Source organism: Rhipicephalus sanguineus, chromosome 10 (genome assembly GCF_013339695.2).
Source record: "Rhipicephalus sanguineus isolate Rsan-2018 chromosome 10, BIME_Rsan_1.4, whole genome shotgun sequence".
In the NCBI taxonomy this organism is placed as follows: domain Eukaryota; kingdom Metazoa; phylum Arthropoda; class Arachnida; order Ixodida; family Ixodidae; genus Rhipicephalus; species Rhipicephalus sanguineus.
Genome location: NC_051185.1, coordinates 20227315 through 20239487, shown reverse-complemented (window position 1 = coordinate 20239487; position 12173 = coordinate 20227315). Strand labels below are relative to the sequence as shown.

Below are 12173 nucleotides of genomic sequence, written 5' to 3'. Positions count from 1 at the left end.
ACTATACTATACTATACTATACTATACTATACTATACTAGAATATATACTATACTATATATGGCGATGCTTGCTCTCGCCAATAATTTTTTTTCGCCAAGACTTTCTCTCTTTCTTTCTCTCTCTCTCTGTGCTCTTTCTGTCGCCCATCAGAGTTTTTGCATCCCACGCCGGAGAAATATGCGTACGTGTTCTGGGAGCAAAGCAGAACATAGGAAGCAGATGACGACAATGAAGAATAGAGGGCGTGCCGGTTCATAGTGGTGATAATTTTCTATCTACGACACACGGCCAACCTCGAGCCTAACAGCTGTGCTGTGAAAGGGATCGTGCAAAACCAACTCACGCTTTTGTCTAGAGTGTATTGAGCGGGTCGTTCGATTGAGAATTAATGAAGAGAATTCCGCTTAGAAGTACTTGTTGCTGGGCTAGTTGGTTCCCTGTGCTTCTTCGTTCTTACGGTATTTTAGGCGTCTAGATTTTCCCTCATTATGAAGAGAACGCTACTCTTGTTTGGGTTGTACTGGCGTAGCGAGCGTGGTGTTGGGGGCTGTAAATCCCCTCGAAATTTTTCAATAATAATAACTGTTGGGGTTTTACGTCCGAAAACCACGATATGATTACGAGAGACGCGGTAGTGGAGGGCTCCGCCAATTTCGACCACCTGGGGTTCTTTAACGTGAGCCTAAAATATAAGCACACGGGCCCCAGGCATTTTGACCTCCACCGAAAATGCGGCCGCCGCGGCCGGGATTCGATCCCGCGGCCTTCGGGTCAGCAGTCGAGCAGCATAACCACTAGACCACCACGGCGGGCCCGAAAAAAAAAATGTTGGAAGAGTATTACAATTTGTCAATTCATTGCGCTCGGGGCGGTTGCAGCCCCATTTCCACCAAACGTGCATCGCTCGCAGCTATCGTGATTCCCAAACTCCAGAGATCTATGAAGCCTCGGTCATGCATAGCGTTGGGTAAGCTGGTGTCAGTTCGTCGTCAATAGCGTTAAGCGACAAAGAGATTAACTATGCCTGCTCTCTTAAGTTCACGTTATACATAGGGCTGTGCGCATGCGCGTTTTCAGAAACCCTCTTCCCTCCTCTCCTCTGCGAAGCGTTTATATACTTGTTCGCACAAATAAACGTTTTGCTGGTAGTCAGCGCTTTGACTTGTCTGTTGTTCCTGTGTCTTCGTTTTTCGCGCTGTATTCCAGTCACCAAACCACATGCCAACAGGCTCATTCCCAGACCCTTTCAATGTTTGTTACAGCAACGCGATCGAAGGAAAGAAAATAAGAATAAATAAGTCAAATGCGCGTGAAACAAGAGTATGTCATAAATGGAAAAGGAAAGCCAGTTACACGCAGTAAAAGGCGTCGAAACAGCGAAGCGCTCTCGTGCCAACTCCCGCTGCCGCTGGCGACGAGCGGCATCTTCATCGGGCGTACGAGAAGTCTTGCTCATCTTCGGAAAGCGCGCGGCGCACATAAATACCCGCCATAACCACTCGCCTCGTCTCCACCGCGCCTCTCCTCCTCACGCCCAGAGCGGCCTCGCATTGGTTACCGCCTCTGCTCCTCTCACCCAGCGCGGCCTCTTATTGGTCGCCTCCTCCCACCGTCTCCTCCACATCGGCACATTCTTTTCGCCGAGCTGCGTAAGGACAACGGCGACGGCTCGATTAAGAACAGCTTCGCTGCTAAAAAATGATCATGCGGAACAGGTGCTCTTGTATGAGAGCATCAAGTGAATCATTCGATTAAGGTTTAATTAAGGGAATGTTACTGCGTTAGGAGCAGTGCTGGGCAGTATCGAAGGCACATGTATCTTAGACACTATGTTAGACACTCTTTGGGTATCTTGTATCTGTATCGCGATACGTCTCGCAAGACGAGTGTCTGTATCTGTATTTCCGATTCACTGAATAATGTATCGTGTATCTTAAGATACAAGATACTGCTATGGAAATAACACCGTTGCGAAACAATAAACTCCACTTCTTAAAGCATTTCTCTAATCTTTCTTTCAATTTCTCTCTCTCTCTCTCTGCACTCGTCTCTCGCCCATCATAGTTATTGCGTTCCACCGCGGACAAATGGTCGCACGTGTTCTGGGAGCGAAGCAGATGAAGAAGAGGATGAAGAGAGCGCGTGCCGGTTCATGATGCGGATAATTTTCTATCTTTCTACGACACACGGCAAACCTCCACCATACAGCTTTGCTGTAAATTTCTGCTTACGACTTAGTTAAATTGCGAAACTGAGTTTGCATTATAATAATTCAAATTATAAGAACGACACCTTAAAGATGTTTGGAAGGGGATTCGAGAAACATAATACCCAGTACTCCGTTTTTCTTATGAGCGACCCCACGAGCCGTTTTATGCTATTTTTAATAGACACTGAGTTTTCTATTGTCTGACCTTAACATCTAAGCTGACGATACATCATGCTCAGTTGCTATATCGTTTAGGTGTAACGCCGGGCTAACGCCGGTATCGTGGTTTCGCAGAGTTTTCCACGTAACTGGAAGCAAATATTCACAGAAAAAGTAGTCAACCTCAGCTGAATGAAAGCAACGACGTGGTTTGCCGTCATGTGGCGCGCGTATGGGAATTTTTACACTGTGCTGAACTTGTTAATTAACTAAGATCAGTTATCATTTCCGACATTCACCTTAGGGCCAAGTGCGTTTTGTTACGCCGAGGGCGTAACAGGTGCGCCCTCGTGCGCTAGGTGCGCTACTGTACTGCAGCGCTCTCAAACGTGTTTCGAGCGAAACAACCGGCACGTGGACCACGGTGAAATGAGCGGCCGCGGCTCCATGACATCGGCTTCACAGTGGGTCAACGTTTTTGAGGGTCGTACATGGCATGGAAATGCCATTATTCCTGAGAAGCGATAAGCTCTCGATCGAAGCACGCTTGAGAACGCTACAGTACGGTAGCACATGAGGGATGCAATCACGTTGTCTTATTTCATGCTTCACGGGCCTTCTTTAAAACACCTGTTCTGACGGCGCCTACTAGGGACTACGTAGTTCCTAATCGGTAAAAATGAATTACATTGGCCTCTGAGGGGGCCATAGACTTAACATAGCAAGTCTGGGTTAATTTTGTTGAGCCAATGGCGCCAGTATACGATAAATACACTTTGAAATCCGTGACGTCACGCGGGGAGATTTCGGCGCGGAATTTAAAAATGAAACTTCGAACTTTGTTTTCTCCTTTATTAATAAACCTATGATGGCGAAATTACCGACATTAGAGTTCTCAGAGCATAATTTATCGATCTAAACCGATTCATTGTTTCTCTTTAGTGTCCCTTTAAAGTGTGTAGCACTTTAGGGGCCCGGCTTGTCGTAAATCCTCTGTCTCATGGTAACGCAGTGGACTAAAACAAGACTGACAAAGCTCAAAACCAGTGCAAAGTAAACTAACAAAGTCTAAAATACAGAAATAATAATAATCAATAGCAACAATTTGCCTAAAGTTGCGAAAAACTCTGAAACATCGGGCTGATACCCACGCCGCGAAAGAGAGGGCGCCAGCGCCTCGACAAGCGCGCGATTGCCGAGGGAATTGCTGGGTTTTCCGTGCTCAGGTTTCACGGTAGAGGAGCTGTACTGAGCGCAGGATTTAGAACGACGCCAAGACCTACACAAGAACGACAAGCGCTACATTAACCACAGAATCAGCGCTAGATTAGAGGAGAATTAGAGCTACATTAAAGACATGATTTCGAGCTTTTTGTGGCAGCTGCCAACTCCTCGAAAGTATCGACACTCATCTCCCAGCGAGAAAGGCTCTGCGGCACACCACTGGGGAAATTTCTCTTACAAAGACTCGGATTTCCAACCTCACCGCAATATTGTTCAGAAGCCACCGACCTATACTCTCACAAAATCTCAGACAACGCATCGTGACGCAGCCCATCCCCCGCAATATGCATCGGTACCACCATAAAGGACACCGCAAAGCTCGAGTACAGAAGCTGCAACGACTAAAGGACCACACTGACGTTTACTATACAGACGTTTGTCGCTACCCAAAGCAGCAAGGGCAAGCTCCCGCCTATGCTCTCGCTGTAGTCAACCGGGGCAAACTTGCCAACTCCGCGACCATACTTACTTCATCCTCCGCGGCAGCCGAGGCAACTGCTATCGCTCTCGCCATTCGAATGGCAGACCAACAAGGTATCTCTGCCTACGTGGTCTCAGACTCGCAGGCAGCTTGTCGAATGTACCTCAAGGGCATATTACCAACAAGGGCCATCCAGCTACTGGGAAGCGAACTCCTCTTTGATCACGGGATAGTCTGGTGTCCGGCCCATACGGGCCAGGATGGCAATGAACTAGTTCATTGCCAAGCTCGAGTACTAAGCGGCCGAGCCCCAGGACCACCCGCCACTAAAGAGGACACAGATGATGGGGTGACACGGCGTGGCATCCTAGAAAAACCAAGATTAGATCGCCGCATCGGGGCACCTCCTCACAAGGACCTTGACAGACACCAAGCGCGGGACTGGCGCCGCCGGCAGACCAATACCTTTCCGAATCTGCATAAGCTTCACGTCATGTACCCAGAGCGATATCCCAACGCATGCCCGTGGTGCGGAGATATTCCAACACTCACACACATTACCTACCGCTGTCCCGAGCGACCGGCTACAGTCGACACAGGAACATACGCACCCAATACACACGTGGTCGTGGGAGGCGCGACTCGCAGAACGGACTCTGGGAAGCCAACTGGCAATCTTAAGTCAGGCTCGCCGAGCCGCTATAGCCAGTGGAGCCTTGGAAGAAGGGCCCCACCCGCAATGAACCACACTTTTTTTTCAATAAATGTTGTTTCTCTCTCTCGAAGTGGACCCGGACTGGGGTTCGTTTATTTTTTTAATAAAGTTGTTCTCTCTCTCTCTCGAACTCTTTGTTTCTTTTTTCGACTCGACCAGGGCTCTGTAACATTAATGTATACACACATCCTCAGACGTGTAATACATCGTAACGTCGTGGTTCGTTACTTTTGCTTGAAGTATTGCTTATTGATACTCACCACGGTAATCTTCGGTAGAATCACGACAACAGTTGACTTCAAAAGCTCACATGTACTGATTCCCCCCCCCTCCCCGAAAGCATTCTGGACCTAACGTGGTTTTGCATTGCCTCCGTGATCTGCCCTTCTTTGCTCAAGCGACGACGTCGTGTCATGACGTCACCATATGAAGTCATCACGTGATTTTTCGCATCGCGTTGACGCCGATGATGCGGGACGCCGATGTCGCCGACGGTCAATGTTCGCGTTTAGTGCACCTAAAGCTTTCGCCTTAGTACCAGGCAAGATAAAAGACTGGACCGAAACATCAGTATTTGCTAAGGCAACGATGCGCTGGTTATTTAAGCTTACACAAGGTGGCGGCCGCAGGAAAACGACCTATCAAATAGTTTTATTTCTCGAAATAAAAGCGCGATTGGCACACAATTCTTAGCGGACCTTTACAAATAAATTCCAAGAATAACCATAGTGAGGCCACGTGACGGGCTGCCACGAAGAAAGTTCAACAGCCGGCTTTGCTGTCAGCGAAATGGAAAGGTTGGGGAGGAGGTGACGAAGATTCACTGCGGTGGACGCACCGATTTCTTCTTCTCCTGGCGCCTCAGCCAGTTTATAGCAGCGACAATCTTGAGGGCCGGACCAAGGCCGATCTTCATCTGCGAGGTGAGGTGATGTTCCTGCAGCAGCAGCAAAGCCTTGCCGTCGATCTGGTGCCTGCGGAATGTTTCGGCGTAGCAGTCGCACCCCGGAAGTTGGCCGATGTACGAAGCGACGTCGTCCACCGTCATCTGCGAATGCAAATGTGGGAACCGTCTTGCTCGAGGGTCCGACATTCCCTGCTGCGTCATCACAGGCATTTGCGGCACCAAACCGGCAGCGTCAGCTGGAACCGGTAACGGCAGTACCGGTGGTACAGGCATGGTGACTGCGGTCATAATGGACGCACCCGTGTTGGGTTGAACTGGTGCAGCAAGCCAGGGCTGGCCAACTGCTGTCGGCGCCTGGGATTGGTCATGTCCCGCGACGAAGGTTAAAGACACGACTTGGTACAGGCACGGCACCGTCGGAATAGATAGTACAGGCTCGAGCACTGTCGTCAGTTGCAACGGTTCGGAGGTGCTGGACACGGCGTAGTAACCAGGACGCACCACCAAAGGTATCTGGGGTGCTCCGCTTACTTCGACGCTGGGCGGGCTGGGGATCACAGTCAGTTCGTAGGGGATGCGAACAAATGGCTGTGGCACACCAGTATATACACCAAGAAGAGTCGTGGTTTGAACGAACGTACCCTGGTAGCGGTACGTGCAATCGCGCACATCTATCGGGTACGTGTCGTTGGGCACGGAGGCGATTGACGTCGCGATACCGCTCGGAGGAGCAGCGTCTCCGTTAAGGGAAGCCATTGAGGTAACCGTAGTGCGTGCCGTTTATTTGTAGACACAGGCACGACTGCGTTTTGGACGAACAGCTCACCTGTTGCGCAGTTCCGACGTTCAATTTTCTCCAGCGTCTACCACGCAGCGTACGCCTAGTTCCCGGATGAAAGGCTGCTCACGATGACGTTTACGTCACCTTGCGTTGGGGGTCCAGTTTCGTTTTCGGCTGTTAAACCGCGAATATACTGGAATGGAGAGGACGCGCTTTTACGGAAACGCTGATTTGCTTAGTCCTGCAGAGTCTCCGTGCCCTTGTGTCGTGAGAATGACCGTTAGCATTAGCCTACGAAGTGTTCTTGGTTCCTGCGAGGGATAAAGCGTGTTCTTTGTCGGCGCATCTTGAAGCACATGTACCTGTGCCGCATCAAGTCGTGGAGTGATAAACTGTGCTGGAAGAAGCCAAGTAAACTCCAGCATGAGCTTTAAGTGGCCAATCTTGTTCCCAGCAAGCAGGGACCTCGGAGAGATTCCAACACACGGCTTTTGCGGAGCTCTGGCTCTTGGGACCCTGTTATTAATTTGATGTCTTCAGGGGCTCTGCCGAAGTCTGTTCGTACTTGGCACCAGCGCACGTTCCGGCTTCGCCTCACCGCAGAGCATTATATGTGCTTCACTACATTACCCAGTTACACTTCGTTGAACTTGTCGAACGCTTATGCGAAACTTGCTGTGCAGTTCTTGCACTGAAGCAAATATTAAGTAAATGCAATATCCCGACTCCAGTTCAGTATAATCCAGACCAAAGCAAGCGCAACAAAAAAAGTATATTACCGAACCGTATCAGTCGATGGCAAGCGCAGTTCTTACAAACCACTGATCCCAGTCTAAACAACAAGTCTTGGGAATTGAAGCCGGAATTCATGATGTCTGGGGCAAGGAATAGCGTTTCAGTACGCGAGGCCGCGTTTGCGACAACTTCACGATGGATGTAACGTATAAACAACATGTCTTGCAACTCCTCACACAACAGTTCGCACATACGGTCGATGGGACAGGCTCACCTCTAACCGATCGACGATGTCAAGTGATGACGTCATCCCGTGATGTTATTTAGTGACGTCGCGATACCTTGAGTTTTGGCGGTCTGTGTTGTCATCGCTCGCTCGGAGAACGTCACGTGGGCTTCTTTAACGGGGCTTGAGAAAGTCCCGCAAAGGGGATCGAGCGTCAACATAGCCACTTAAGGATTTCGCCTTAGTAAAAAAAATTGTTGCCGTTGTATCTTCTATGGGAACGTCACTGGTACTTCGACTTTTTCTCAAGAAGGCTTTTAAACGAGCATATGATGGCAACGTGCGATGAACCATAATCTGTTGGTGTGCGGTTGTTAAAGAGAAAGCCTTAGGTGGCCTCATCAAGTGCGAATGTTGACCATCGGCGTCACGCGGCTTCGGCGACAACACGAGTGATGTAAACCAAAAAATCATCACATGATGACGTCACAGATCACCAAAGTTCGTGACGTCATGATGACATCACATCTTGTGAGGTCAAATGATGACGTCATCATATGACTGCAACTTGGTAATAGGTGTGCCGATCACGGAGGCAGTGCAAAACCAGGTAACATGCAGAAAGCTTGCAATTCCTTCGATCCTGGAGGCAGTGCAAAACCACTTTAGCAGAAAAGTAGAGATAAAGTACAAAAATAAATAATGGGGGAAAAATAAGGTCGTTCTGCCTTAAGAGGCAGAGAGATAGACAGTAAATTTATAATTTTTTTGGTATAATAACATAGATTTAATCAATGTTGATAAGGTATCAGGCCAGCATGAAACAAGGAAGTTTTTCTTTTTTCTTCGAGCATGATGGCAGACATGTCACCGCCCCGTTATAAAGGGGACGCTCATAGCATCCATCCATACAGAGGAAAAAGCTTTCGGAGGGAGGATTAATACACCGAAGGATAAGAAAAAGAAGATGGCCTTCGCCTTCGAGTCGTCTTAGGCGAATGCATTAGGGACCCTGTGAGTTTTTGTGACTCGGAAAGCTTTAGCTTCGTAATTTTCGTTGGCTTCAAACGGCCGCACACTCCGACTCTGCGCGCACAGAACCACACCCTACAAGTGCCCTGAAGACTGAGGGTTTCTGCAAGTCTGGCGGACAGCGGCTGCTGCACTGTGGGAGGGATGGACTCAGGAAGTCATTTATGGAAGCAAGAGATAAGGTGCCGTGTAGTAGGAGGTATGCACGGCAAGTCCTTGATCGAAAGAGAGAGCAAGATTTCCCTTCTTATCCGGCTACACCACGGAGATACTGCCTATTTTCTTCTTCCCCCTCACAATCACGTTATCTCCCCCACCCCTCGCTTCATGCTTTCTGTTCACTTTCACAATGCTTCCCTCCCATTCCATCCCCTAGTCTATAGACTATTTGACGGATGGGTTACGGGAACGTCAATTGGGCTGTTAATCTTGCCGTTTTGTATCTTCAACAACTACACGAACAGTGTCACGGTAGACGCACACGCATGAAAACGGTTGGGTTGGTGCATTCGACGTTTCAGGCATTGCTAATTTCTCGTCACGACATACTACCAAAATAAGAAACCATTCGTTTAACAGCCCAGGGTGGCGAAGCCATGAGTCGAATGTAAAATCGTCCGTGCAACTTTCCATATTCATTCCATAACGTATTGAGTTTTAGTCAACTTTTCCTGTTCTCGGTGGCAGGCGCAACTGTTTTCGCTGTTCCGCTACGGTCTAGCGCTCAAGCCACCGAGCACAATATGACCCGTGTGCAGATAACTTACGTCACCCACCCGACTCATGAAAAGTTGTCTAATTCTCTCAAATGGCGGCGAATATTTCCCAACTCACGTACACTTTTTTTTTTTTTTTAGTGAACAGTGCGCATGTCCTTCAGGCACTACTACATTTTCGACGAGTGCGCACTTACGAATGCACTGACAAGTGGCTACCACGCCAGGCGTAGGCTAACGAATGCGCAGGCACTGTGAGGACGGAGTTTTAAATCAAACGCAAGATTAACATTTTCATAACCATTCACACCTCCATGTTCATCCTGCTTAGTAATCCCACATTTCATCTAAAAGACACGCCCAATTTCCCCAATGCTCTAATTGGCTTCGTATTGTTTCCTATTAGCTTCACAGAGACAACGCTGAAAATGTTTTATTGAACACAAGTAAAACGTTTCGGCACAGCCTTGAGGCCATTTTGTACAAGATATAACTATGTTCCAGGGTTACATGGTAGATTGAGCAGGTACCGTACAGCACTGCTGCACAGCGCGCGCGTCAGCGGGTATAAACACTTCAATATATATATTCGTTTCACAAAATCGACGCCAAGGATAGAGAACGAAATGCCGAACGTCCTAATTCGGGCGCTGGCACTTGCGCAGTTCACGTATGGCGTGCAAGATCTTCACTGCCGGACCAACTGGGAGGCCCATATGGACCGTCAGGTGTCTAATTCCGAGAAGAAGCAAGGCTCGACCGTCGACTTCCTCCTCGCGAAACTTCTCAGCGTGCCAGGCACACCTCGGGATCCTTTTGACGTACCGCACAACGTCTTCGACCGTCCAGTCCTTCGCCGAGGCTGTCTCCTGCATGGGAGCCTGTGCAGGCATACTCGGCCCAGGCGTAGCGGCCTGCGATGCGACTTCAGACAGGCGGTCGAGGTACGCGATCGTACGCTGGCCAAGGCACGGACAGCACGGGCGCGGAGACGGCGAGGAAGCCGCCAGTGCGTCGCTCACTTCTCTCATGGGCGCGTCGTCGTGGGCTGTAGCTTCGGATGCGGAGCGCGTACACTCGTTGGGCGCCTGGTTGTCCTGGTTCGTGGTTGAGAAGCTGCGGTTCGGATCGTAGTTGCGACGGGAAGCGGCGGTCGGCTGGTGACCTCCGCACACGCATACCACGATGGAAGCCGGGTTGAGCTTCGCGCTAGCCACGCACGGTGCCAAAAGTGGCGGCGGTGGTGGCGTCTGCGTCACTGAGAGATTAGGCTTAGCCACACCACTCGGCGTACTCGACCAACGCCTCCGTTGACTCGACGTAGCGGCGGTAGTCGCCGGCTCGTGGCGACGAGCGCGTGTGACGACGGATACCCGCAACGGCGTCACCTTGCGGCTGTCAAATGCCGTGCGAGGATCCCGGTCGACGACAGACGGCTCCTGTCGCGGGCTGGCCGGGCTGGCGTCGCGCGCGCTTTGTCCGGGCTCCGCAGCGAGTCGTCGTGCTCTCAGTCCGCATTCGAACGGTGCGGAGGACTCCTGCACGACGTTGCCACAAATAACGTGCGTCTTGACGTCCGGCTTGAGGTCCAGTTGTTCGGGTACGTGATCGAAGAGCTCTGACGTGCTTGTAGCCGGCGGAAGCAGTGACGCTAGCCAGCGCTCGGCGCTTTGGCGGGAATACACTCGAGAACCGCTTGAACCCCGACGTCGTCGGCCGCTGCCGCGCGCCGTGCCGGTTCCGCGGCGTCGTGCCGGTCTTCCACGTCTCTTAACGGTGCTCATTGTCACAGTCCCGTCTCGAACAATACGCGTAGACGAAAGTCGGCCACGTTGCAGTAAGCACCACGGCACCACGTTGATAGTTGCCTATCCGAACTTTTCTTCGACTGCGCGCCCTTTGTTAACGGTCAGCTCGGCAGCGGAAGCACGCTCGCGCGCTTACGTAGCGAAAAAGCCCGGATGACGTAACCCGGATGAACGACTTGCTGATGATGATGATGTCATCGGCGGTCGAGCTTTTTTTCTCTCGGTTATAATTGAGTTTCGGTTCTTCACTTAGGTGCTCGAACACGGCGCGGCAGCAGTCCGCGTGCATACGCTTTGCTGTTTTGCAGTCGATTGATTGATTGATTGATTGATTGATTGATTGATTGATTGATTGATTGATTGATTGATTGATTGATTGATTGATTGATTGATTGTAGAGTGCGGTTGAGCTGCCTCACAAGTTCGTAAATGATATCGAGTTTTTTATTTCGGCATAACGGAGTTTCGGTTCTTGATTTGGGCGCTCGATCACGAAGCTGGATCTGTTCGCGTGTATACGCTTCGCTGTTTTTCAGTCCGATTGATTGATTGATTGATTGATTGATTGATTGATTGATTGATTGATTGATTGATTGATTGCAGAGGACGGTTGAGCTGTCGCGCGTTAAGAGGGTGATTTCGTAAACGATAGAACTGACGCACAGCCCTGATATCTTCGTTTTGGCACATTGCCGGAAAGCTAAACACGATACCGATGTAATGAAGCACGATTTCGTTTCATACGCCGACGTGGGGCTGTTGGAAGGAGGGAGGGTTGCAACGTGTGCAACTTGAATTGATACGGAAGGTGAAATACGCGCGGTTAAAGGTTTCTTGTTCGTTTTCAAGGGACGGCGTGAGTAGGGTGACTTGAAGTTACATCGATGTTATCGAACGCCGATTACACCGTCGCACATTAACTGTAATGTGCGGCGCCGCATTTGTGTCGTGGCGCTGACAGGGGCTTGATGTTGAACGCATTAAAGACCCGATTATCTTCTTATCAATCTTTATCTATATCAGAATAACATTTTTTTTTGTCTGCACTACAGTTAGCAATTAAGCAGTGCTAAAAGAACCTTTTTATAGCATACGGAAATTTTTGCTGCGTTACTCTCATAGTTCTTTGATTGATTGATTGATTGATTGATTGATTGATTGATTGATTGATTGATTGA

At 49.6% G+C, this 12173-nt stretch overlaps 1 protein-coding gene across 1 annotated transcript; it reads right to left on the bottom strand.

Moving 5' to 3' along the window:
- Positions 1-9825: 9825 nt before the first annotated feature.
- Positions 9826-10971, bottom strand: LOC119372389 (polyhomeotic-like protein 1). Its single transcript, XM_037642860.1, has one exon. It carries the CDS (start codon positions 10969-10971, stop codon positions 9826-9828), a length of 1146 nt encoding a protein of 381 aa, XP_037498788.1.
- Between the last annotated feature and the right edge of the window lie 1202 nt (positions 10972-12173).

What these genes read in the sequence shown, in the direction of transcription:
- LOC119372389 (XM_037642860.1), bottom strand. Translation starts at nt 10,971, where the DNA reads ATGAGCACCGTTAAGAGACGTGGAAGACCGGCACGACGCCGCGGAACC.